Genomic DNA, 27,375 nt, shown 5'->3' on the forward strand with positions numbered 1-27,375 from the left:
ACACTGAGTTGAGTCATTACAAAAAAAAGTTTGTGTGATTAGTTGAGACCAGAAGAAAACGAGATGTGTTGAACCACAGTGTGGGTGAAAGTGTTAGTAACCCACACAGCGGTCATCACTGCTACACAAGCCTTTTATGCAACGCGGTGATGATGTCATCCCGTTACAACGTGCACTGCCCTGAGGACACAGGTCCAGCTGTTTTCAGTAAGGCAGCGCTCTACGCACACAAGTACTTAAACACACCGGCATGTGTGTGTGCCTGTAATGCATACATGCATGCCCTCACATGTGCACACAAATATACACTTACAAAGTCACATTCTTACTCATGCAACCAAACACATGAGCTGTGTGTCCAGAACTTTTGGCATTTGTGAGACCGCCTCATTTCAGGGAAAAGGCTTTCACAAGCTTCGTAGTGTTTGCTCGTACAAACTGCCAGGTTGTGCAAGTATACCTGGCCACTGATATTTGAAAGCACACTTTGTCATTCAGCGTTTCTGAGTAATTCTGTCAAAGTTGTTGACAAGCGGTTAGAAAGGGGAATGCTGCACGGTATTTCAAGCTTTCTAAAATAGGTTTTCTGTTTTTTCACAGTGTGCGGAAAGCCTTGGGGTTAAGTAGCTCGCTTTATGTACTGGAGTGATAAAAGGGAATCAACATTAGTGCTTTGATGGGATGTGAATCAGACAGTTAATTTGACACCTGACTGTATGCAAACATTTATAATTATCAGTGAAATTATTACACAAATGCATGAATATACTCTAATGTTGGTCACCTTTAAGTTTGATCTTGCGTGATTATACTAGTTGGAGCAAATTAGAAAAAGATGATATCATCCAGCTTTATATACTGGTCATCCCATATTAAATCTAGGAACAAAAGTAGGTTGTCAAAAAGGAGGGTAGTTGTTAAATTGATATTATTAAACTGCATAAATGTCTAATAAGATAATAAAGTAATTGTGATCATATCGTCTGATAAAGTCTGTGGCCGGAGTCTTCACTACATGGGCACACAGGTTTATAGATTTTGGACAAGGACACACAATTTGAAAAATGCCCTTTGAAGTAAAGCAGTCAAGACATCTCAACTTTAATTCAGGATGTTTAACAGAATATTGTTCAGAAAATGTTGGACTTACTTATCCAAGCTCAAAAGGAACCGGAGCATTGACTAATAAGTATGTTCATGGCCAGTTGTATCCAGTGTCCTCGCTAGTTCATATATTAAAAACATAAAAGTTTATGGGCTGGCCAGAGGGGCCGATGGCGCGATATGGCAGCCTCGCTTCTGTCAGTCTGCCCCAGGGCAGCTGTGGCTACACCTGTAGCTGCCTCCACCAGTGTGTGAATGTGAGAGTGAATGAATAGTGGTATTGTAAAGCGCTTTGGGTGCCTTGAAAAGCGCTATATAAATCCAATCCATTATTATTATTATTAAAAGATCTGGAGTTGGTTCCAAGTGTTTCTAGCTGTTCATTGGACCTCTTAATGTGCAGGTATTTAATGCAAAGGAGGCCATCCATATTTTTGAGTGGTCAGAAAATAACTGCAACTTCCAAAAGTTAATTATGACATTATTTTGTCAAACCTCTTGAAGACTACACTTCAGTCATTGTACAGTTTGCTTCATTTTGAATCTGCTGTGGTGGCCTACAGAAGCAAAAATATGAACACTGTGTCATTGTGACATGAATGTATACAATGAGTCTGCAAAGCCATGGATGTAAACTGAAGCTTCACTAGCGAACTGAAGCATACAACCTCAAGATAGTAGTTCTAGTTTATTGTTAATATTGCAGATAAATGCGATGTATAATATTTTTATGGCCATGGGTCCCTGTGCCTTGCTCAGGACAAGAGCATTTGAAAAGTTACCATGTGGCTTTGCGAGAGTTCAAACCAAGTAAATGAAACCTGTTTAATCAAATAGACTGTTGGCAGTTATGAAGTCCTTCTGTCGTATAGGTGGTTGATTTGCAGGCCTGCGTTTCTCTTTTCTTTGAGGGTGAGGAAGCCTCTCTTTCAAGACGCAACTTTAGACCTGCCTCTTAGATGTGAATGATTGACAAGGCAAGAAAAAATGGGGTCATGGCAGTGTTATTGAGTCTCCCCCCCCCCTCCCCCCTCTTTCAAGGCACCCCACTGGAACCCTGATTATTGTAGTGAGCTATCGCTGTTGTTTATGCAGAGCTTTAATTGTCCTTCACGTTCCATTGTGTAACTGTGCAATGACAATCGGTCATCGGACTTCAATCGGACTTGAAGCTGCCTGTGGAAATACTACATTATAAGCTTCATTCATGAGTGGGTCTTGACCTAAATTGGTTTATGGGCTGCAGTTAAAAGTGAAGGCTCTACAGTGCTGTAATCTAATCATAAATGATCATTGGCTGAAGATAAAAGAAATTGCATGTATTGAATTTATTTAGCAAGTTGTGCTGCTGCCATGCACGGGAATGTGCTACAGCAGGTGTACTTTGTGAGTCGTTGTACATTTGTGTTTGAGTATTTGTGCAAGTTTAAATTTAGACATGTGGGCAGCATACTGCCACTGTTTGGGAATAAGCTAGCTACTGTTTGCTCATTACTCAAGCTGCACTATGTGTGTTTGCAAATGGTTACTTTGCCCTATTTGATTATCAAGCCTGCAAACAACTGGCAGGAGATACATTGTATGCTCACTGATATATAGCTTTATAGTAATGTTAGCTTTTGCCATCAGCTACTACAATATAAAGTGTGTGATAGAATCCACAATTGTAATGCTCACAGTCACAAAGTAGTTTAAGGGAATGAAGCGTCTTAACTCGAGATACAATAACATCATATTTAATGTGAACTGCTAAAACATGTAAGGTGCACATATAGACCATTTTTAAAAAGAAATCTTCAGATTGCCAGAACTTTTTTTTCTTTTTCTTTTTTTTTTTACAAAACATGGGGCCAAAAAACGTGAACGTGACATCATTTAATGACACAACGTAGGATAATGTGAGGCTTCCGTCTGTGGCATGTAGAAGGCAAAAGCATGTGTAAACCTGTCTGCAGACAGTGAGAGCGCAAAGAATGTCCTGTGAAACGCCTTTCTTTAAAATGTCACACGCTGAAATCGCCTCTTTATACAGTTATGATATCATGTATAGAAATAAAGGCTTTTTTTTATAAAATAAAGCTGATTCATTTTCAAGCCACTTGGTGGATAGATTATGATAAATTGTCTTTTGCTGACATTCATTAAGTCACTCATTTGTTTTTTAACTGTATGAACTCAACACCAAAATGTGTTTGTCTCATTCAGCCTGTGTCACTGCTGTAGCCAGCCTGTCAGCATCATGATTGGGTTTTAGAGGAAAATGCCAACTTTCATAAATTTCCTCACGGGCTGAGGAAATGAGTCCAAGGACAGTTCTTCCCTTCTTTCCATCTCCGCCCTCTCTCCTATTATTATTCATCATATTCATGCTATTGTGTCGTGCTAATCACACCATTTACTCGTGTGTGTGTGTGTGTGTGTGTGTGTGTGTTAATTGAAGGCAGGCCCTAATTTAGCACAAATAGTCAGAATACACATATTGGTGGGATTTTACTGAAACCTCAGAGTTCAAGTAGCAACCTTTTCTGTCGTTACTATACATGAATCCTATTTTCACTGATGCCTTGAGTGTTTACATGAATTTTAAGACATTCAAACTAAATTTGTTGTTTAAAAACTCTTTAGCCTGCTAGTCCTCACATCAGATGTCTCCCTTCTTCCACATAGAGGTCTATAGTGAAATTGAGGGTTGCCATCCTTGCAGTAACAGGATCAATGACTCTGGCGTGCTGGTTTAAGACTGAAGGTCTCCAGTGTGTCACTGTGTGATTTGTTTGCTTCGTTCATTAGCTCTGGTCAAACGTCTGACATACAGCTGTTGTTTGTTTGCTTAGAGCTGGAACGTTCTAACCTCATCCTCGAGTCCTGTATGTGCAGTTTACACCTCCAGCCTCTCCTCTCCCTTCACTTTCTTGTTTTTCTTTTCTTTTTTAATTGTTTCTTCAGTTCTTTCTCCATTCATCTGTTCTCCTCTGAGGTTGGATCAAGTACTTTTTTCATGTTCACATCCCAGAATCTTTTTTTTTTTTTTAACTGTGACTAAGGTAAAATATTACATTTGTTCAGCGATACATTAGCCTTAATTTTAACATGAATTCGCTCTCCATTTAAATCCAGAACCTACTTTGACCAAACTCTGTCAAATGTATGAAAACCAAATCATCCTTTTTAATTCATAGGACCGTTATTATAACGGATCGTTACAGATTCCACTTAATAATTTTTCATTTGTTGGATTTTTATGACTAGCGTTTATGGTATATAACAGAATAGTCCTTAATATTAGAATATTCCTTAATATAATATATAATATTTAAGTATAATGTCACTTTGTTTCACCCAGCCTTTGCTAAATGGAATCCATGAACCTGGGCTGTGATAAACATGCTGGGTATTTTAGCTCTCTGCTTGCCTGTGGTCTCTCACAGCGTGAGCGTTGCTGAGTGGATTCGATATGGGCCACAATGTTTGCTGGAGACTCTTCCTTTCAACGGAGCCACAACAAAAGAGTCATTATTGCCTAAAGTGCCACAGGCTTTATATAATAAGGGTCCTTCAATAGGTCCAGTCTCCACTCTTCACAGCCGTGCCACGACTAGCTGCAGTACACACAGTGTATGAACGATTATATTGTTTTTGTTGGAGGTTGGGCTAAATGTCTTTGTGCTGCTAGAAGCCTCCTTTTTTACTTATCTTTTCTATTTTTGGGGGAAATTTGCTTTGACCTTAAGTTTTGTTTTTTCTATGCTCTCTCTCCTCGGTCCTGCTGTTCATATTGATATGAGGTTAGAAGATGAAGTCTTATCTAGCTAATAATCAGTCCTAAAACCAATTTTAAAAAAGAATTGACTTGTTAATCTGGTAATTGAGCAGCAAAATAAGTAATGACTTAAAGTGGTTGAAAGTTCCTTTACAAAAATGTTTGTTTTAATGCAAATAGTTGTATGGTGAACACTGATTCATCTGTGTACTTTACTTTGGAATATGAAACGATTTATATGCGTGTCTCTGCTGAGGGAGCTTTGGAAATCCTCACTGAATGAGGAAAAAGTCACCTTAAAGCACCATGACAAACAGTACATACTGTTTTAATGTATTTAGACTCATGAGCAGTGTCATGTGACAAGAATCTATCACAGCCACACAACCCTATTTATGCTCTTGGCCCGACACACACCTCTGCATGCTCATGCACAACCTACAGAGGCCATGAGGATGTGTGGATTCCCCTCTTTCATTTCATGCCAAAAGGATGTGACCGTGAGTTTCCTCTGAGGCTGGAAAAGAAGAAGCTCTCTAATGTGTGCACATTCGAATCACCGCGTCTGTCACATGCACAGATGAATACACACACTTAACCACAGTCCTTTTGTCTCATACACACATTCACATGCACTCGCAGTCTTGCAGTCCTGTAAGACAGGATAGGATTGGACACGATAGCATGCCTCTGTAAAGATTGCCCTGGGATCATCCCTGCTATCCTTAATAGTATTCATGTTTCAGCAGTATTTAACACGCTCTATGTTGCTCTGTTTTCCCTGGTTTAGCAAACGCACCAGACTGTGCCTCCCATGGGTGCGAGATTGGCTGTGCAGTGACTCATGATGGGCCTCGTTGCTACTGTGGAGATGGTTACGAGGTTGCTGCAGATGGAAAGAAATGTAAAGGTGGGTGGTGATTTGGCAAATTCATTTTAGTTTGGCCTAAGACAAACAGAAAGTAACCATCTGGTTGCTGACTGCAGGGGACAGCATGTAGAGGTGATTCAACCAGCCTTTGGAAGAGAAGAGAACACTATCTTAAAGTTTCATCATTTACTGTGTGTGTTAATGCGCTTTTGTGTTTCTTTGTGTAGATTTCAATGAGTGTGGTGTGTATGGAACATGCAGTCAGACATGCACAAACACTGAAGGCAGCTACACCTGCAGCTGTGTGGAGGGCTATCTCCTGCAGCCAGACAACCGCTCCTGCAAAGCCAAAAATGGTGAGGGGGTGGACAGGAATCGACAGAGCCCAATGATTATAGTTCACGCTGAACCAGGAAATGGATGGCCAAAACATTATGCAGGAGATCATATTCCTTCCTAATATTTTCTCTCCTCTACTTAAAAATTTGTTAACCTCACCCAGAGCCTGTGGATCGTCTGCCTGTTCTGTTGATCGCCAACCTTAACAACATCCGATGCACCTCCCTGAGTGGCTCCGCGACCCGGGTTCCTTCCATCGCCACCAAACAGACCATGGCTATGGACTTCATCTATGCGGAGGAGACTGTTTGCTGGATAGATGTGGGTGATACCCCCGCTGCCACCCAGCTTAAGTGTGCCAGCATCCAAGACCTGAAGTCTGTCAGTAACAACCGCACCATCAACATCTCTCTCAGCTTGCACCGTGAGTAGAAGTTTACAGACAGTTGTTGACATAGTTTATATTTTCCTGTTTTCTTTAAAAGTGGTCAGCTGTGGGTTTGCTAGCTCAAACTCTACTGTAAGCTTGTCTCCCAAAAGCAGCTCAAACCAACTTGAAAGTGCCAAGAAGAAATGCTGAGGCCAACTTTATTTTTCAAAAGATTTTTTTTCCTCTAAAGAACAGGGGCACCCTGACACACCACTAAACTATCCCATAGAAGCAATGTGTGTGTAGCAGACTTACAGTTATATAATACATACAAGGCTTCCAGCATGCCTTTAGTTATTCATTTGCATACTTCTTGACAGGTAAAAGCAACCTGCTGGGAAGTTTGATTCATGCACTGACTGTGCGGAGCTTTTCAGAAGCCTGGAAAAGTATTTTTCCGCTGCTTTTGTTTGACCCATGCTAGTATGATCAGACACTGGTCTCTTATGTGATGGTATTTGGCACTAGGGTTTGCCAGACAAAAGTGCTCTCTGCCTTTTTCTAAGTCTTTCCCAGGACTGTACATTTTGTCCTCTGAGATGTGGTGGATAGGCAGCACATCTGTTTTGTGAAGGTAGCATTGTCATTGTGCATTGTCTGAACTCACAGGCTCCGAGTAACAACCAGATGCACACAAATGGATGTGCACAGTATATGATTACTTCCTATTGAGAGACTTACTCATATAATGCTGAAATGAATTATCTGTGATTGCAAGCCTGCCAAGGTCTGTTTTTATTCACCTGGCTGACAGAGCCGTTACTCTCTAAGAATGGGGGCAGAATTTGCAGACAAAACACAAAAAGCAAGGGCATGGTTTGCATGCTCGTAAACACATACATGCATGTGAGAAGTTTTCCCTTGAGAACCTGGCCCCAGGCGAAGAACAGCAGACAGGAAGAAAACAAGTGGAGTATCTGGGGTGTGTAGACCCTGAAGTGTGGGACACAAAACCTGTGTCATGATTGAAAGTGCCTTGGCTCATATCCACTTCAAATGAAGCTTGTGTAATAGTCGTCACTGTTGACAGCCGGGGCAGAGGCTAGAAGCTTTAGAAACTCTGGGGTTTTTCCAGTCTATTGATTCAGTCATGAGTCCCTCATATCCCGTCTCTCCCTTATTGTGTTGGCTTTTTGCTGTTGCTTTTTGGTCCAGTGCTCTTTTGAACCCCGTCTTCTTGAAAGCACAGCGCAGTTATATTTCGGGGAAAAACATTTCTATCAACCTGAAGAAGCACTGCTGATAAATGTATTTGGCGAGTGTCAGATATCAGATGTCATACTGAAGATACCTGTGGCATACTCACTGCAGCTCTCGCCTAAATTAGGAATCCGTGATCTGATTTGATATAGAAAATGTCCACAGTCACACGGAATATTATTATCATTTTAATAAAAGAGTCAAAACTCACAACTGGTCGTGGCAGATGGCTCCTTATTCCTGATCCTGGTTGTCCGGGTTTCTTCCTGTTAAAAGGGAGTTTTTCCTTCCCACTCTCGCCAACTGCTTGCTCATGTGGGATCATCTGATTTGGGGTTTTCTCTCTGTTAGGGTCTTTACCTTACAATATAAAATGCATTGAGGTGACTGCGGTTATGATTTGGCAATATATAGGTTTAATTTAATTTAATTTAATCACCGATTTTTCTATTTCTGGTATGCAAACCTGAGTCCACGTTCCCTGATAGTGTGCTCTTTTAAGTGGTCTAAGGGATAAATTATTGTGAGGTGTGGAATCGGGAGAAACACCAAATGAAATTTAAAGGGAAGGATGAAATTGAGAATGCGAAACCGAAGGTAGTTATATGATACACCTTGAAGCAATATGTATATGTGAGTGGTCATATCAATGGTATTCACATTCCTCTGTTGGTTTATGTCAGCCTGAACACTCACTTACATTCCTCGAGCCGTCTCAAGTCATGTCCAGTCAGGTCACTTCAGCATGCGCACGCACACAAACCCAAATACCTTTGAGTCGTTCAGCCATTACTTAGTAACATTATGTTTCATGAAGTGAGATTTGACACTTTCATCCATTCTTTTGTTGGATTTTTTCATTATATATTGTTTTCCTCTGTATCCTTTTTACTGCGACGCTTAAAAAAGAAAGCATTTTGAGATAAGAGTGCACCCGTACAACCTCCTTCAACTCAAAATCTGCTCATAAAACTGGTCCAAACCTGTTCGCTACAGAGGTTTTAACATATTCGCTTCTGCCCTGAACTTTTCCAGATGCTACCCAGAGGAATTTTTTGTGACAATTAAAATAGGCGAATGTGTCGGACCAGGCTTTAAACAAATTTTATCATTCCAGGTCCCTTAGTGCGGCGTCTGTGTAATGTACATTAGGCTTAATAAAGGAGGTGATTGTCCAGAGAATAGACAGTAAGGACGTGCTGCTTTGTGTCATATCCTGTGAAACCTGGCAGCAACCGTCGCCTAAACCAAACATAGTATTTCAGGTAGTAAGCATCTCTCTGACATGGATAATCTCCTGCTGTCCGCTACATGTGTGAAAAGGAAGCTGCAGACAATGTCTGGACCTGATTCACTGGACATTCATGTGTATAAACTGCTTATGTCTGTTCTGTTTAATAGAAGCAGGGATCAGGTGCTCTAGTAATAGCACGCTGGGCAGACTTAGGGATAGGTGTAGGGTTGATGCAGGGTTCACATGAACTGGTTGATTTATAGCTTTTGGGAGCCTGAAAGAGAAGCGCAGATAAGTGTACAAAGGTTCCAGATGTGGCCAGCTCTGTCTGCATGTTTAATTCTCCTACTGTGAAGATAAAAGGAGAGCAGAGCTGACCCGTCCCATCCTCTCCACCCTCTAAGCGGAGCTCCACAGCAGGGACCAGCACATCTCACCATGTCTGTCTTTCTGATGTTGTCCTTTTTGGGCATCTTTTTCAGAAGGTTTCATGTAAGGTTTTTGTCTTTCATCAGATCTTCTTATCTAGGTAATTACATCTCCTTTTTACTTGTTCCAGGGGGAGATTTGCCATAGTATAACTGCCTCTTAAATAGAGGTCAAATGTCACATCCCTGTAGACAAGCATAATCGCAGTACTCCCAAAACTCTGCTCTTTAGGGGTCAGTGACGTTTTTGTGCAGATTAATAGGATCTTCTTGGCACAAAGAGGATTATGGAAGCTGAAAAATCAACATCTTTCCTGCTTTGTACTGACATGTAAATATAAGAAGACATTTGTCTAGTTTGAAGAACTGCTAAGGCTGTGGCCTTGTATGCTTCCTATTTTTTTTTTTTTAAACCTTTCCTCCAAGTGCTTTAAGCTGTAGGTGTAACAGGCAGGAAGAGAAAAAGGGGGTTGGAGGGTAGAGTGGTTAGATGAGAAGAAAGAGGTGGGTTCATTCAGTTTCCCAGCAAACTTTCCACTTACCAGAAGCTGCATCAGTGGAGACGTCAACAGACTGCCTGGCTCTCTGGAGTAAGGGGCTCCGTAGGTTGTTACACAACGCAGCAGTCACTGGGTTGCACAACTGTCTCTGTACTCTGTATATGAATCTAATCAATGCCTTGTGCAGGCGTGCTTCCAGCTGGATTTTTGTAGAGGAGTTGGGTTTTAGGAGAGATACCAATGGGAATATCACTATCCCTTTTAACTTCATGAGAAACTTTTTCTTTTGTCAGAATTCTGATCCTGGTGTTTTTGAAACACCCAGGACTGCTGAACATTTGCTACTTGCCTGTATAGTTTTGGCCATGTTGTTTTTTAGTTTAGTTAATGTATAGTCAGTTTTGATGTGAGATGGTCAGAGTTATCAATCTTCTCCTCAATCGCATAAAAATGTGTTATTTATGGCATTTCATCAAGCAAACTTCAAATCTCATGTAGTCCTTGCATTTTGAAGTTCTGTGCCGCTTTGATCGAAGCATTGCTGCAGCGTTCCAGTGCAGTTATTTCTCTAAATGCTCAAAGCTTGGGGAGAGGTTACTGGCTCACTTTCAGATGTGTTAACGCATGCAGCCCAAATTAAAGTTGGCGCTTTCTGATTTTGGTCCCTTTGTTTTGGTCATGATGTGGTCTCCATCCAAAAACAGTTTTTGGTGTCTAAGATGATTAAATGGGGACACGTTGGCAATTACAAACAATTAACTGTGATAGATTGGCAAAAACTACTGATTGAGTCAAACTGATTGCAACATACTGACAAACTGTCTGCATTTACAAATTGGACAACAGTTCTTTATAAACCTGCCAATCTGTCTGAGAGGGAGGGAACCAGGTGACCACTGTATGATTGTGAGTGGTTGAATGTGTTGCTCAAGAGTGTTGCACGTTGCACGCGGTGACCAGCAATGCCCCAAATGGACAACCAGTTGATCACCACAGTACCTGCAGTCTGATTGCAAGTAGCTGTGGTGATTGTGGAAAAAATTCAGTGCCATCAGCGGGTAGCCACCTATTTATTTATTTAACTCTACCTAGCGAGGATATTGCCACCCTACTTTCGGTCTAGTGTAAGAGAGCCATTAGATTTGATCTGTTTACATCCTTTTTAAAAAAAAAATCTTATCAGAGTTTATATTATAATCTAAATGCATATAATGAAGAGTTGGAAATTTTAGCAGAGGTTTGGAAAGGCACCTCAGGTTAACACACTTGAAATGGTTAATGGAGGCATATGTAAACAAGAGCGTGTGTGTGTGTGTGGTCACTTTGATAGTGCGTGTGCGTGTGTGTGTGTGTGTGTGTGTGCAGTGATCTGGTTTGCTTTTAAAGAATATGCAGTGGAATCTGTTAAAACAACCATCTCTTCCCATCAGTGCATCCATCTGCAAAGTTTCTTCCTTAAACTGACTTAAAGTGGATACAAAATGTTGACATCCTTCATGAAGGTGTCGCAAGAGTTTCGGGTCAGTTTGACTCATATTAGCAATCATGTAGACCCTTCTGCACTGCACACATGCAATTAATGGGTCAGTGTCAGCTTAATACTTAATAATCTTACTCAAGAGCATGTCTTCAGACATGAGGTCTGCGAGGGAATTCTGTCTTACTCACTGATAAGAGTTTACAAAGTTTAGAAAGTGCTGGACTTCACCTCTAACTCTTAACACAACACCTTTTTCTTTTCCTTTCCTTCCCCGCACTCTACATGCCTTAATCAAACACAAGTGGAATGTTTGTAATGGACAACCTGCAAGATTACACAATAAATAACATTAATTCATTGCTGCTATTTTTTTTGTATCAAGATAGCAGTAAGTATAAGTATTCTTGGAACGGTTCCTGATATCATAAAATTAAAAAAGAGTATTTGGATTCATTGTGGTTTATGACTAAGAGTTATATGACTGTACTCCCACAACCCTGTTTTTTCTTTCTTTCTTTATCCTGTTGTTTCATCCTCTTCTCTCCCTTTCTCTCCTCTGCGTCCATCAGATGTGGAGCAGATGGCTATAGACTGGCTGACTGGCAACTTCTACTTTGTGGATGACGTGGACGACCGGGTGTTTGTCTGCAACAAGAACGGCAAAACTTGTGTGACCCTGCTGGACCAAGAGCTGTACAACCCTAAAGGCATCGCCCTGGACCCAGTGATGGGGTCTGTATTTGCCTCCAGGCTCCTTGACTTAAGATTGCCCTCATCCTGTTTTAGCACTGCTCAACAGGAAAATGCTGTCTTATGATCAGGCGACATGCTGACCAAGCAGCCAGGCGAAAATCAGAGCACTTTCTCAAGACACGGACCTAGACGGGATCCTTCTTTCCGACATAAATACTTCCATGTTGGTTGTTTCAAGTTCCTGATACTGACAATCTGTTATCTGGTAGTTCCTTTTAAAAGGATCATTTCTCTTTTTTGCGATTGTCTTTAAATAATTTTATTTAATTCCGATGTCTAATACAGTTGTCCTAGTTGTGGTCAACTAAATTTATCTAGTCCATTTCCTTTTCTGTGAAACCTTCTGTAATTGAAATCTATCCTCTTCCCCCTGCTACAGAAAAGTGTTCTTCACAGACTATGGGTCTACACCGAGGGTGGAGCGTTGTGACATGGACGGGCAAAACCGCACTAAGCTGGTCGACAGTAAGATTGTCTTCCCCCACGGTATCACTTTGGACCTGGTGAACAGGTTGGTGTACTGGGCTGACGCTTACCTGGATTACATCGAAGTGGTGGACTATGAGGGCAAGAATCGGCACACCATCATCCAGGGTCTGATGGTGAGGATTTGAGGATCAGTGTAACCATAAGAAATACACCTAATCACACGCAAACGCACTCAAGAATAAAGGCATGCATCTTATCAACCCAGCTTGGTACTCACAAAACATCTGTTTTGCATATCTCTGATTTAATCGTATGTTTGGAGAAAAAGCTCTTTTCCCGTTTCCCGCAAAGAGTGCATGCCTCTCCTGGGGATAGGTCCTTTTTATTGCCTTGATTGATATTACTTAAAGAGTGTGTGATTTTCCTGGCTAGTGCCTCGCTAAACATATTAGTCTGGCCCTAGTGGAGCTTGGCTCAAACTTATAGGGAAGTAATGATCTTAATGAAATCAGGACTGTGGTGGTGGTGTGTGTTTGTGTGAGAGGTGGAGGGAGGTAATGTGATCTCAGCCCATACATCTTTCTGACAGCAGAGGAGAGCTGCACAGAATAGACCCTTATAAAAGTAAGACCCCTCTCTCCTTTACAGCAGATGAGGAGTGAAGCCTTTGTGCTGCTCCGTGCCAAGTTTACTCAGACACTCGCTCTTTATCTGTCTGTCTGTCTGTCTGTCTGTGTTTCTCTAGTTTTCTCTGTCTTACAGAGATTATTCACATTCTTAAATTTAAACCGATCAATTGCTCAATAGACAAGTTGAATTAAGCTGGATTTGCAGGACAGTGTTGAAGATAAAATGTGCACAAACAATATTGCCCAAACTATTAGTCAGCCAGCTTGAGCAAACCCTTTTGCTAAGAATGCAGAGATATTATGTCTGACATGCAACATCTCTTTTTTCCCCTCAATGTTTTTCTCCTTTATCTTATTTCAGATCGAGCATCTGTATGGGCTGACTGTATTTGAGAACTATCTCTATGCAACAAACTCGAACGAAGGCAACCTCAACTCCAAAACGACCGTGATTCGAGTAAACCGCTTCAACAGCTCCGACTTCCAGGTGGTGACCCGGTTAGATCGGGGAGCTGCGCTGCACGTGTACCATCAGAGACGTCAACCTCAAGGTGCGCAGTGAGACTTTTATAAACGTCCACAAATAACAGTTACTGCCAGGCAAATGTGTTTTCAAAGCAAATCGTTACATAACTGTTGTGCGCTTGTTTCCTCGCTCAGTGCGTAGTCACGCGTGTGCTTTGGATCAGTTCGGAAAAGCTGGGGGCTGCTCTGACATATGTCTGCTGAGCAACAGCCACAAGACCCGAACCTGCCGCTGCCGCTCGGGCTTCAGCCTCGGCAGCGATGGCAAATCCTGCAAGAGTGAGTGAAGAAATTGATTTGACAAAGATGAAAACCTTTTGACTTGATGATGGGAGATGGGAATGAAGTAATAGTGGTTTGAAAATCTCTGACAGAATAATTGTTCATTTATGATGCTTCTCTGCAGAGCCGGACCACGAGTTGTTCTTGGTGTATGGCAAGGGTCGTCCTGGAGTCATCAGGGGCATGGACATGAACGCTAAAGTGCCCGATGAGTACATGATTCCGATCGAGAACCTAATGAACCCCCGAGCATTGGATTTCCACGCCACCAATGAATTCATATACTTTGCTGATGCCACAAGCTACATCATCGGGCGGCAGAAGATAGATGGCACAGATAGAGACGTCATACTGAAGGATGGTAAAGACTGAAAATTCAGGCTACTAAAAAGAATTTGTGGATAAAAAAAAAAAATAATGAAGTCAGCTTATTTCAGATTCAGTTCTATTTATTCTTTTGGATTGGACAGCCAGTAGCTTTTTCACACGGACTACTTTTGCTTATCTCAGGTATCCACACGGTAGAGGGAATAGCAGTAGACTGGATGGGAAATAATCTTTACTGGACAGACGATGGACCAAAGAAGACTATCAGTGTTGCCAGGCTGGAGAAGGCTTCACGGACCCGCAAGATTCTCATTGAGGGCAAGATGAGCCACCCTAGAGCCATTGTTGTGGACCCCCAGCACGGGTGAGACTTGAGGGGGGGGGCTGTTAACTTAATGAATCTTCTTTCCATCAGCATTCAGTTGAGATGAAGTATGTTTTGAGTGCCTTGCAGTTGTGTGGGCTGCTTACACGGTAGGTTTTTGTTTGACTCGCTGGTCACATTTATGTGTAGGAGCTGGCAGGTTTTCAAGAGATTCTTTTCTTTTAGATACTCCCTCATTTGCTTTGTTGTGGGATGTTGCATCAAAGAGCATCACAGCGTAAAGCTATATTTAACAGGTTCTGCAGTTCAGATCCAGAAATGTCTCACCTTTCGAATGTGGTAATACCTCACCTTGTCTCCCAGATGGATGTACTGGACTGACTGGGAGGAGGATCCCACAGAGAGCAACAGAGGCAAGATCAAGAAAGCTTGGATGGATGGTTCGCATCACCAAGTGTTCCTCACTAGCAAAACTGTCCTGTGGCCCAATGGGTTGAGTCTGGACATTCCCCAGGGAATCCTGTACTGGGTGGATGCTTACTACGACCGCATTGAGATGGTTTACCTAAACACCACTGAGCGAAAGGTTGGTGAAACTCTGGGACTATGTCGTATTTGTTGTCTGATTACAATTTTATCCTACTAGAATTTGAGATGCATTCTCGATTTAACAGGTGGTGTATGAGGGGCAGGAGCTTAACCATGCCTTTGGCTTATGCCACTACAAACAATTTCTGTTTTGGAACGAGTACCGCGGTGGCAGCATCTACAAACTGGACCAAGTCACTAAAACAGTCACTCTACTCCGCAATGAGAGGCCGCCCATATTTGAGATCAGAGTGTACGATGCACACCAGCAGCAAGGTACGTATCCTTCTACTTATTTTTTCCCTTTTCCCATTAAACATAAGATGACGTGACACTGTTTTGCGTCTCTTCCCACTTTGACTTCGTGTAGGAACCAACGCGTGTCGAGTCAACAATGGCGGCTGCAGCAGTCTGTGCCTCGCCATTCCTAATGGCAGATCCTGCGCCTGTGCTGATGATCAGATCCTTGATGGCAATAATGTTACTTGCAGAGGTACTTAGCTGTCTTACCAGTAGAAGATGATATTGCTTGGCAGTACAAGAGATGAGTTTAAAACAAAATCAACACTTTGCTTTCAATTTGCAAGATATTTTAAATGTTAGTGTTTCCAAATGTGTGCAGAAATTCTAACTAAGCTCCGTCAATATTTTTATAACTTTAAGAGCTGACTAACAAAAGCTAACTTGGTCACTAAAAAGCTTTTGTTCACATGCTCGCTTCTTGTCTCAATGGCTCATCTGTTTCTGCTCCTACCCCTGATCTCCTCTCTAGCCAACCCCGCCTACGTTCCCCCGCCCCAGTGCCAGCCTGGGGAGTTTGCTTGCAAGAACAACCGCTGCATCCAAGAGCGCTGGAAGTGTGACGGGGACAACGATTGTCTGGACAACAGCGATGAAGCCCCTGAGCTCTGCTGTAAGTGTACCGCATCATTGTCATGGTTACACAGCAACACAAAGATAAACAAAAGGGTGTTTAAGGGTCTTAGCTAACGCAACCCGACAGAGGGCAAACTAAAGTTTCCAACATCTGTCTCTTTCCATGCGGCGTTTACGTGGCTGCTAACTCTGACATCATGAGTCGATACCGAAAAGCAAAGGGTCACATTCGACTAGAATGTTCTTCATTTGCTACTTTGACAGACTTTGAACCGTTTTCTAAGATTTTGTTCTTTTCTTTTTCTTTTCCCAGACCAGCACACCTGCTCAGCCGAGCGATTTAAGTGCCAAAACAATCGTTGCATCCCCCTGCGATGGCTGTGTGATGGTGACAATGACTGTGGAAACGATGAGGATGAATCGAACACCACCTGCTCTGGTATATACAAGCTGAGTTGCATCTAGTTCGGAGAGCATACAGAGAGGGAGAAAGAGAGTAAATTCCAGACCATACAGCTGTGCTCATATCGGAAAAGAAATGATGCAGTCATCAGAGGATGACTCCGCTTTAAAACTGTTTTAATTGGAGGAAGCATGTAAGAGTAAAGCGATCCAAAGTGATCTGTTAGTTTTCATTTAGTCATGCAGCAGATGCCAGCAACAATCTACAAAGAGTTCAGGAAGATGTATAAATCTTTAGCACCATTAGTTAAAGCTCTCTGAGTGTGTCAGATAGATTGAAAGCGACTGGAAGTACTTTTTGAGGCAATTTCGCATGGTTTGATTCTGTAACAGCGCAGACCCTAAAAAATAAGCAGAGAACAAATGTATAATTTCCCCTTTCAGCTCGCACATGTCCACCCAACCAATACCCCTGTGCCAGTGGGCGCTGCATCCCCATCTCCTGGACATGCGACCTTGATGATGACTGTGGAGATCGCTCAGATGAACCTGATTCCTGTGGTGAGTCTTTATTGCTCTTTCATTTTGTTGCTCTTCCTTGAATATCACATTTTTCTCTATAAATATTTTTTAAATACACTCCTCTTTTGCTCCCTTTCCGCAGCGTATCCAACCTGTTTCCCTCTCACCCAGTTCACCTGCGCCAATGGCCGCTGCATCAATATAAATTGGCGCTGTGACAACGGTGAGTATCATCCCTCCCTTCCCCACTTGTCACGCTGTACTGTAGAATCCAATCTAAAAATCTTGCGTGTGTGCGCTGATGTACAGACAATGACTGTGGAGACAGCAGCGACGAAGCAGGCTGCAGCCACTCTTGTTCCAGCGTCCAGTTCAAATGTAACAGCGGCCGCTGCATCCCAGAATACTGGACCTGCGACGGCGACAATGACTGTGGAGACTACAGTGACGAGACTCATGCCAACTGTACCAACCAAGGTAATTTAGCTCAAACTGAAATAGTCCTGCTCTAACTTGTTTTTGTTATGGTAGCGTCTGCTCTCGTGTCTTGTAGCTGAGTCAGGTTCTCGTTGTCATTTATCAAAGATGCTATCATTATATTTACAGGTTGCTATTTGCACTCATAAAGGAGTTGTCACAACGTCACAACATGTTTAGCTTCTCCCTATCCCACTTCCTGTACTCCACATGCCCCTACATGCTCTCCAGCTTCCTCTGATCCATTTCTGTTGCTATGTTTTGTGGTTAGACAACAAATCTCATAACTCTTTCATGGTGTCGTGCAACTAGCACAGATGTTTTGACTGTGCTGTAGCGATATGAACTTACATGTTTGGAGTGTTTCCTCGGGGTGTGCTGCTTTTTCATATGAACGACATCACATCTCAGTGTTGCACAATTACCTTTAGCCTTGCTCTGCCTAGAAGCTCCTGTGAACTGTGAGTGTCCGATGTTGTATGTACCGTTTGATCCATGCCGAAATGCTGTTAAGTCCCAGCATGCAAAATCCGGGCCCAGCGTGACCTGCTGGTCTAATGAGCAATCTGTGCTCTGTTGTGTGTGCCCGGCTGCGTGTGTTTGCGAGTTCTCTTGGCTGCCATCTGGAAGTTATTAAGTGAAATAAAATAAAACGGTTTCATCACTTTCCCCTATTATATATTGTGGTCCTGTGCCGCGAGGAGTCCAGTTTTATTTAGCTGTGCCGAACGCTGTCATAAGGAGATGTCACTGTGCCGTTTCTGCAGCGATGCATTTAATCTCTCCGCTACAGTCAGTGAGCCATGTGTATTATTGTTATTTGGGTTGGCTCAGAGTCAGGTTGTCACCCAGCATCCCAGGATACCTGCACAATAACTAATGACTGTAACGGCCTTTTCTTTCTCATCCCAGTTTTTTTGCTTTTGTTTTTTGGGCATCTGTTTGTGTGGTCTTTGTAGCTGTGAGCTGTGATTTCTGTTTTGTTCGTGTTTGATTGCTTCTCTGCACACATCATCACTTTTGCTGGCTAACTATGACATTTTGTCTCTCTAGCAACCCGACCTCCAGGTGGCTGCCACGGAGACGAGTTCCAGTGTCGCATGGACGGCCTGTGCATTCCCAAGCGCTGGCGTTGCGATGGCGACACAGACTGTATGGACCTGAGCGATGAGAGCAACTGCGAGGGCTTCACTCAGACTTGTGACCCTGCGGTCAAGTTCAGCTGCAGGGACTCTGGTGAGGAATTTGCCAGATGCTAGTTAAGGGTGAACTTTTTGGACAGTATGAATAAAAGATGTGATTATTTGTTGTGCAAGAAAGCAATGAAATGCTTTATCGCAGGAGGAAGAGAAAGTGGAAGATTTACTGACTGTCATGGATAATGTTCGACTGTTGCCACTGGTTTCCATTTTGTCATCAGGATTACATAAAAACTGGAACTTGGAAATCACTGTTTTTTGTGCTTGTGTCAATATAATGATGTGACTGTATTTAACTGTAAACTGTATTTAATAGAGGAATATAATAGAGATTGCCTCCAGACGTACGCAGTGATGTAAAATAGCAGTGCTTTCACTCATAAATGATTTTTGGATTTTCCTACAAGAAATGTGAGTTAAATAGAGATTCTTAAAATTTATTATAAACTTAATTTATTAACTGTTTTTTTTATTTATTTCAAAACTGCTACATATAAGATTTGTCCTAAATATCTAAAAGACTTACTCTTTACTTTGTAGACAAGTTGCAAGTTAGACCACGATTCGCTGTCAAAGCAGCTGCGATGTCACAAATACAGCTTCCAGATGTGACGTTTAGTGTGCTCAAACAAAATGTACAAGTTTAAAAGAAGATCATCATTCTGTCCACTCAGTGCCGAAGCAGCATTGGCCAAAATGTATTTTTGAACGGTGCGCTAACTAAATGACACAAGCTTAAAAATGAGTATTTTGTGGTGTTTTTCAGCTCGCTGCATCAGCAAAGCCTGGGTGTGTGACGGTGACAGTGACTGTGAGGACAACTCGGATGAGGACAACTGCGAGGCATTGGTGTGCAAGTTGTCTCACCACGTGTGCGCTACCAACGACTCCATCTGTCTGCCTCCCGAGAAGCTGTGTGACGGCACAGACGATTGTCCGGATGGTTCCGATGAGAAACTTTGTGGTGAGAATATTCTGGAAAAACTTTGAACTCAGAAAGCACAACATCTGTTCAATGTTATGTTGTGATTTAACTTACAATTTAACATTCAAAACACCTTTCTGGATAAACGCCAACCCTTTCATTTTATTTCTTGCCTGCAGACTTGTGTTCGCTGGGCAATGGGGGTTGTAGTCACAACTGCAGCATTATTCCTGGGGAAGGCTTCATGTGTTCTTGTCCGCTGGGCATGGAGCTGGGAGCTGACAACAAGACCTGCCACATCCAGAGCTTTTGCGCCAAACATCTCAAGTGTAGCCAGAAGTGTGAACAGGAGAAATCTAGTGTCAAGTGCTCCTGCTATGAGGGCTGGGAGCTGGAGTCTGACATGGAGAGCTGCAAAAGCACCGGTAAGCCCCCCCACGCCACCCCCCAAGAAACAGGGACTTTTGTCTTGTAGAGATTTTTGTCTCACTTTGCTTTAAACTATTAGAGGATTTACTCCACTAATAATGTTTCTTCAGAAGGCTGAGCAGCCAGCATTTTGACATATTTATAACTAGAAATGTTATATGGAGCAAATGTGTGAGATGTGACAGGATTTGATCCATGACCAACGTGGGGTTTTCGTGAATTTGGGATTTGGTTTTTCCGTACGCTTTGCTGAGTGAGATTTCTTTTCTCCTTCAGATCCCTTCAAGCCTTTCATCATCTTCTCCAATCGCCATGAGATCAGAAGGATTGACCTTCATAAAGGAGAGTTCAGTGTGCTTGTACCAGGCCTTAGAAACACCATTGCTTTAGACTTCCACCTCAACCAGAGCACCCTGTACTGGACTGATGTTGTGGAGGACAAGATCTATCGTGGGAAACTGTCTGAAAATGGAGGTGAGTTAGCTTGTTGTGTTCTTTTTTTTTTTTTTTGCTCTGATTTTGTATCTTATAATCTTTTTGTTAAAGTAAAACAAAAATCTTGCAAGGTGGTGATTACATAAGCAAATCGTGATTTTGACCGAGCATTTCGTGGAAATTAACTTCCGCTGAACAAATACGCTCTAATTTCTCAGAGCCAATTGTTTTTTCAAAGAGGCTGTGGTCAGCAGTGGTGGTCTGTGACCCTGAATAAATCCCGCAGGTCATGGTCAGCCTTTCGTGCTCCAAAAACCCAGGTCTGCTCGCCAATCAAATTGTGTTCTCAGCACAGCACTAAGGGGGCACACGGAAGGCTTTGTCTCTTCCTATTTGTCTCAGTACTTGCTGTGCCTGACTGCAGCCAAAACACTGATGTAGCGTAGGAGGCACAACACACTGCTGTTCCAGTTCCCAGCCCTCCAAGTTTAACATTAAAACAAGGCTCCTGAGCAGGAACATTGTGACCAGCTCATAGATCACCTCCTGCTGCTTGTTAAGTAGGTCATTTCAGCAGCTCCAAAGTAGTGGGCATAAACTGGGTAGTGCCAGCGCCTTAATAAAGGAACCCTGGCCCACACAAAGACACATAAAGGCAGATATCACTCCACTGTTCTTTCAAGCACACTGCAAAGACATACCCGTCTCGCTCTAATTACTACTGGAAGGCATTTTAAGACATGTGTGCTTTAACCCGGAGCCAAAGATTGATCACAAGTTGTGGTTTTGCACTTAGTTTGCACTAAAGCCAAATGTTTGAGGTCTTGTGTGTTTTCTTAGATGTGGGGTTTGATTTGTCTTCAGGGGTGTTTGTGATAAATGTGCCATCTTGAGATTCTCTCTCTTTTAGTCAAAGTAACACAAACCATGCTCCCCCCCCCATTCTTAAAACTTTGCTAGCATTAAAATTTCACATGCTATAAAATTGTCATGTTTGATGCGTAGCTTTAAAATAAAAATCTTCAAATTTTCCGTACGGATTTTCTCTGCTCCGGTCAGCCCTGACCAGTTTTGAGGTGGTGATCCAGTATGGGCTGGCTACTCCAGAAGGCCTAGCTGTGGACTGGATAGCAGGAAACATTTACTGGGTGGAGAGCAATCTGGACCAGATTGAGGTGGCCAAACTGGATGGGACCATGAGAACGACCCTGCTAGCCGGCGAAGTGGAGCATCCCCGGGCCATCGCCCTAGATCCTCGAGATGGGTAAGAACCATATATGGATGGATTCCAAACTTGGATATATATCTGATGGATATATTCATCCTACTGTTTCTTTCATTAACCAGTTCTCATGCGATGATGCTGTACACATCTGTAAAATCCCTCCTCACATTGATCATTTTCTGTCACCAGTATCCTGTTTTGGACTGACTGGGATGCAAGTCTGCCCAGAATTGAGGCAGCATCCATGAGCGGTGAAGGCAGACGCACCATCCACAGGGAGACCGGCAGTGGTGGGTGGCCCAACGGACTCACTGTGGACTACATGGAAAGACGCATTGTCTGGATTGATGCCAGGTAGCATCTGCCACTAGATTCTAAATATACGGCTCAGGTTGCACCGCATCTACCCACTTGCTTATTCCATCACCCACTCGCTCAGTTTTCTTCATCTCTGGCTGCTACACCAGTGTTTTGTTCTTTGCTTACAACAAACTACATTTAAAGAGCAAATAAATAACATGAACATACTTAACCTGATATGTCTCTGCTCTTACATACTATACATCTCTCTGTTGTTTCTCAAGGTCGGATGCTATCTACTCAGCAATGTACGATGGCTCGGGGCTGATTGAAGTGTTGCGGGGTCATGAGTATTTGTCCCACCCCTTTGCTGTCACTATGTACGGAGGCGAGGTCTACTGGACTGACTGGAGGACTAACACTCTGGCCAAAGCCAATAAATGGACAGGACACAACGTTACTGTGGTGCAGCGCACCAACACGCAGCCCTTTGACTTGCAGGTCTATCACCCATCCAGGCAACCCCAGGGTATGTAGCATACCAGAAAAAGAGGCATAGACATTCACAGAGAAACACATGCTTGCATAGGCAGAGCGACCGTGTCACACATTTACCCCTGCTTGTCAGCATGGCTGAATGTTTTTGGGCTGTAACTCTAAGGAGAAGGGTGGCGAGCTCACAGTTCATTGCTCACCATGTTATTCATGGCTCCTGTTCCCCCAAGACAGCTGACCTTTTAGACCTGCGAGACTTCTTGTCTCCTCACACTGTGAGCGTTTTGGACACCTCCCGCTTTTGCCTTGTTGATCAAAAAGTCACCTCACTGTTTGGCATTTCCCACGGGCTGGGTAGGAAATAAAATCCTCCCCCTGCAACTTAAATGTCATATGTTGATCTGATCTCACAGACACGCATGATTGACAAGATTGCAAAAGGGTCGTCGGATTTATTTTTGAGCGTTTTGCCATGTCGCACTGTCACCTTGTTTAGTAGCCAGTGGTTAGGGGATCCCAAGGGTATGTGGGCAGTAGAGAGGCACTGGGTCTGTAATTGGTGACAGGGAAAGAGGGATCTGACAAAACTGTTGATTGACAGTTGCAACCAATAACTATGACAGTGACGAAGCAGCAAGCTGGGTTGACAGACCTGGAAGACAAAGGAAATGGGAAAGTACTTTACACTGCAGGCCACCTTTACCCTTTCACACACACATTTATACTCTGCTCTTGGCCCTTGGAGGGTTGGGGGTATTTCTATTGTCTTAAACTATGTCTGTTTCGGCTGTCCTTGATAAATAATAGCCAGTGTAAAATAACTGTGATGATATTGCTTCATACACTGGTCACAGTTTGAAATTTGCAATTGTTTTATGTTGAATGATAGCCTGAGCCCAGAATTTAGGATGACCGTCTCACACCATGACTGTTGCTGCTGCCTATGTGAATGAAATGACTGCAGCATGAAATGGCAATCTGACCATATCTATGGTGCTATTGTGGGGGAAAAAAGCTAAACTAAAAGCTAAACTAAAATAAAAATGGAAAACAAAATATTTGGAATTCCAATGCAGAAGAATGTGTAGCTGAGTTGTAGCAGAAGAAGCCTTGTTTGTACAATGAGTTCTCCAGCTGTTATCACAATCCTGTCAAGAGGAAGTAGCTCAGAAGCAAATAGTGGAGGAGCTGCAGCTGTGCAACCCACGATCTCACTCTTACACTGTACAGTCTCCATGCATCTAACTTCATGTCCTGCACAAGTTGAATGATGCACATTGTAATGAATTTATACGTTTGTTATAGTCACGCAGTCTGTGGACTCCTTAAGGCACAAATCTTCCCCCCCCCCCACTTAATTACCTTAAAGGCCAATAAATAAAGAGTAAAAGGTTAATTTAATTCCTCTGACACAAGCAGGCTCCAGCATGTCTCGGTGTAACACCACAATGCAGAGTTATTAGTATTATATTCACTGAAATCTTCAAAGCTCACTGTGAGCCTCCTCTTCCTGTGTTTCTCACAAAACACATCTCATCTGCATTTTTGTCTCTCTTGCTTTCTTGAAACATCCAAATTAATGTTTTTCCTTTCCTTCCTTTCAGCCCCCAACCCATGTGCCCCCGCTGACGGTAAACCCCTTTGCTCCCACTTGTGTCTCATCAACTTTAACCAGACCTTCTCCTGCGCCTGTCCTCACCTCATGAAGCTGCAGCCCGACAAGTACACCTGCAAAGGTAAGGACAGACCCGTTGTTTCACAGCAGAAAAGCGCACATCACCCACATTCTTTTTCCCCTTACCTTTTCAAATCCGCTGTGATGGAGGATATACAGACAGCGCTGTCACATATAATCCATTTCATCAAGGAGGGAGAGAGGGGCTTTGTGTTTGCTGGAATCTTTTCATGCAATTGTTTTGACTGCTACGGTGAGCCGTGTTGCTGAACAGGATATCTTTTCTGATAGAAGATCTGATTACGTCGCCTCCGCTTGCTCCATATTCCCTTCTTAGCTTTCAGTTTCATGTAATTTCATATAAAATCCTGTCACTGAAGATGAAGGGAAGTCTTCATTCGTTGCAGTTTGATTGCACGAGTGGGTTTCATGATGGTTTCGAAGGGTAGCTGTGGGGAATTTTTGTACATGTGTGCAGACGCTCTCTTTTTCATCACCTCATATTTTTGCATTTCTCCAAAAATGATCCAAACATGAGCCATTTAGATGTAAAAATAATTGGATGCACATTAAAACGAGAACTTTAATTAAGCACTTATATTCCACTCTGAACCAAATAAAATAAGTTTGGACCAAACTTTCTAATTCAGTGCTTAAAATCATTTGTTGTTTATGCTGATTATGCAGATTTTCAGTTTAGCAGGTGATATTTTATCTCTCTTAAGTATAAGAAGTAAAAACCTAACCCTGCCTAATTCCTTATTTAGAATGTATGTAGCTGAAAAAGGGGTGTTTATGCCTAATATGAAATTTCAACTTCAAGTCATTCTAAATCTTTCCTGACGTCTTCATTTCCAACATTGGAGTTGGAAAAACTGACATGTCTAATTTTACATGTTAAAAAAAACCAGCCTGAAATATGCATTTTATTCCTCTCTTTCTAGTTTTGCATTCCTGCTAGAATAACGTGCTTTAGTAGATCTCATCTCATCCAGTGTTTGTTTCTCTTTTCCAGAGTCTCGCAAGTTCCTTCTTTACGCTCGTCAGATCGAGATCCGAGGTGTTGACATTGACAACCCCTACTATAACTACATAATCTCCTTCACCGTGCCGGATGTAGACAACGCGACAGTGGTGGATTATGATGCTGTGGAGCATCGGATCTACTGGTCAGATGTGCGAACACAGACCATCAAGAGAGCTTTCATCAATGGCACAGGGGTGGAGACTGTGGTCTCTGCTGGTAAGAACAGTCTCAGGAATATCCGTCAGTCCGTGATTTATTTACTTCTTTGCTTTTCTTTGTTTTTTTTTAAAAAATAAGGCTCATAATTTAATATTCGCTGTAAAGTATAATAAGAGGGTTTGGGAAGATAAATAAAAACAGTTTTTGTTAGCACGCTGCATGTTCTAAAAATCTGCAAAGCTTCATTTTGCTTCTGAAATTTGGCAGACCTTCCTAATGCCCATGGCCTGGCAGTAGACTGGGTGTCCAGGAACCTCTTCTGGACCAGCTACGATGCCAATAAGAAGCAGATCAATGTGGCCAGACTGGATGGATCTTTCAAGAATGCCGTCATCCAGGGACTGGACAAGCCCCACTGTCTAGTGGTCCACCCTCTGCTTGGGTGAGTGTTCCCGGCACTTAATATGTCTGCATTCAGTTTAATATGTCAGTTATTTCTCCTAATATTACTCACTTAAAGATTGAAAGGTTTTTCTTTTGTTGTTTACTTCTAGGTTATTTTTTTTTATTCCCTTCAAGTTTAGTCTTAATCTTTGATCTACTTTATCCTTGTTTAGTACTGTACTCTTCTTGCCTCTCTCCATATTTCATAATATTCACACTCCCATCACAGGAAGCTTTACTGGACTGACGGTGACAGTATAAGCATGGCTAACATGGATGGCAGCAACCGCACCACACTTTTCACCAACCAGAAAGGACCAGTAGGTGAGCAGATGTACCCCTATCAGTAAATAATACAGATTCTCTACAGAGGAAAAGCCCAGAACAAACATGTTAGTGTAGCACATGTACTATACATAAATAACAGCATGATTTTTATTTGCTTTCAGGCCTCTCTATTGACTATGAAAAGGAGCAGCTGTACTGGATCAGCTCAGGAAACAGCACCATTAACCGCTGTCAGCTGGATGGCTCTAAACTCGAGATCCTTGAAGGTGTTAAAGGCAAATTGACCAAAGCGACTGCGCTGGCTATTATGGGTAAGAAGAAAAGTGTAATACTTTAAGTTTATCATCCTTGTCCTCTGTATATTTATCATTTTTCTGTTGGCTTATATTCTGGTTACATCAATTATGTAGGAGACAAGCTGTGGTGGGCCGATCAGGGAACTGACCAGATAGGAACATGTGACAAGAAGGATGGAGGAAACTGGAAAGTTTTGCGAAACAACACCTCCCCAATGATGCACATGAGGATCTATGATGAGGATGTGCAGAAAGGTAACAGAAAAAGAGTTACATGTTCTGAAGTGGATGTAAAGTCTCCTGCATTTAATGCAAATACTAGTAAAGAAAATGTTTGTCTTTGTTCCTCTGATCTTTTCTTTAGCCGGTGTCAACCTGTGCAGTAACAACAATGGTGACTGCTCCCAGCTGTGTTTGCCCACCTCTCCGACAACCAGGGCCTGCATGTGCACTGCCGGATACAGCCTCAAGACGGGCCAACAGTCCTGTGAAGGTAAGACACAGCTACAGTAACTAGAGTAGGAAAACTGGGAGAAGTGCATCGTGAGGCGAGAAATCAATAACCTAATCTCTCTGAGCAGGCATGGGCTCTTTCCTGCTTTACTCTGTTCACGAGGGAATCAGAGGAATTCCTCTCGACCCAGCAGACAAATCGGATGCCTTGGTGCCGGTTTCTGGAACCTCTCTGGCTGTTGGCATCGACTTCCACGCTGGTGAGTGACTCTAAGGGACGTCGAATAGATAACCCAGCTTGAGTGATATTTTTAAACCCGTTTTTGTGTGGTCTTCAGAGAATGACACAATCTACTGGGTGGACATGGGTCTGAGTACCATCAGCAGAGCCAAGAGGGATCAGACGTGGAGGGAAGATGTGGTAACCAACGGTATTGGCAGGGTGGAGGGCATCACTGTTGACTGGATAGCAGGTGTGGTCATGCAAAATGACAATCAAAATTAAACTGCTTGAGTAGAGATAAAAGATGCAGACTGATTGATG

The 27,375-nt window shown here is 42.6% G+C and overlaps 1 protein-coding gene across 2 annotated transcripts in view; it reads left to right on the plus strand.

Annotated features, from left to right (window-relative positions):
* Positions 1-27,375, plus strand: part of LOC147304794 (low-density lipoprotein receptor-related protein 1-like) — a 79,431-nt gene that overhangs the window by 25,702 nt on the left and 26,354 nt on the right. For both annotated transcript variants that reach the window (XM_086278903.1, XM_086278904.1), the window contains exons 4-36: positions 5,655-5,774; positions 5,963-6,091; positions 6,238-6,498; positions 11,916-12,078; positions 12,479-12,701; positions 13,519-13,708; positions 13,818-13,961; positions 14,089-14,325; positions 14,475-14,655; positions 14,980-15,202; positions 15,291-15,480; positions 15,575-15,697; positions 15,977-16,117; positions 16,394-16,519; positions 16,927-17,043; positions 17,147-17,227; positions 17,314-17,481; positions 18,535-18,717; positions 19,447-19,644; positions 19,785-20,030; positions 20,311-20,508; positions 21,529-21,733; positions 21,884-22,048; positions 22,279-22,523; positions 24,094-24,225; positions 25,180-25,407; positions 25,618-25,792; positions 26,024-26,118; positions 26,244-26,393; positions 26,493-26,633; positions 26,743-26,871; positions 26,960-27,091; positions 27,170-27,304. In XM_086278903.1, the coding sequence (XP_086135029.1) occupies positions 5,655-5,774; positions 5,963-6,091; positions 6,238-6,498; positions 11,916-12,078; positions 12,479-12,701; positions 13,519-13,708; positions 13,818-13,961; positions 14,089-14,325; positions 14,475-14,655; positions 14,980-15,202; positions 15,291-15,480; positions 15,575-15,697; positions 15,977-16,117; positions 16,394-16,519; positions 16,927-17,043; positions 17,147-17,227; positions 17,314-17,481; positions 18,535-18,717; positions 19,447-19,644; positions 19,785-20,030; positions 20,311-20,508; positions 21,529-21,733; positions 21,884-22,048; positions 22,279-22,523; positions 24,094-24,225; positions 25,180-25,407; positions 25,618-25,792; positions 26,024-26,118; positions 26,244-26,393; positions 26,493-26,633; positions 26,743-26,871; positions 26,960-27,091; positions 27,170-27,304 (5,574 nt within the window). The remainder of the gene's footprint in view (positions 1-5,654; positions 5,775-5,962; positions 6,092-6,237; positions 6,499-11,915; positions 12,079-12,478; positions 12,702-13,518; positions 13,709-13,817; positions 13,962-14,088; positions 14,326-14,474; positions 14,656-14,979; positions 15,203-15,290; positions 15,481-15,574; positions 15,698-15,976; positions 16,118-16,393; positions 16,520-16,926; positions 17,044-17,146; positions 17,228-17,313; positions 17,482-18,534; positions 18,718-19,446; positions 19,645-19,784; positions 20,031-20,310; positions 20,509-21,528; positions 21,734-21,883; positions 22,049-22,278; positions 22,524-24,093; positions 24,226-25,179; positions 25,408-25,617; positions 25,793-26,023; positions 26,119-26,243; positions 26,394-26,492; positions 26,634-26,742; positions 26,872-26,959; positions 27,092-27,169; positions 27,305-27,375) is intronic.

This window comes from Aulonocara sp. 'chitande type north' Nkhata Bay, linkage group LG20, assembly GCF_057382095.1.
Source record: "Aulonocara sp. 'chitande type north' Nkhata Bay isolate Kocher_YH1m ecotype deep benthic linkage group LG20, A_spYH_male_GT1.1, whole genome shotgun sequence".
NCBI lineage: Eukaryota > Metazoa > Chordata > Actinopteri > Cichliformes > Cichlidae > Aulonocara > Aulonocara sp. 'chitande type north' Nkhata Bay.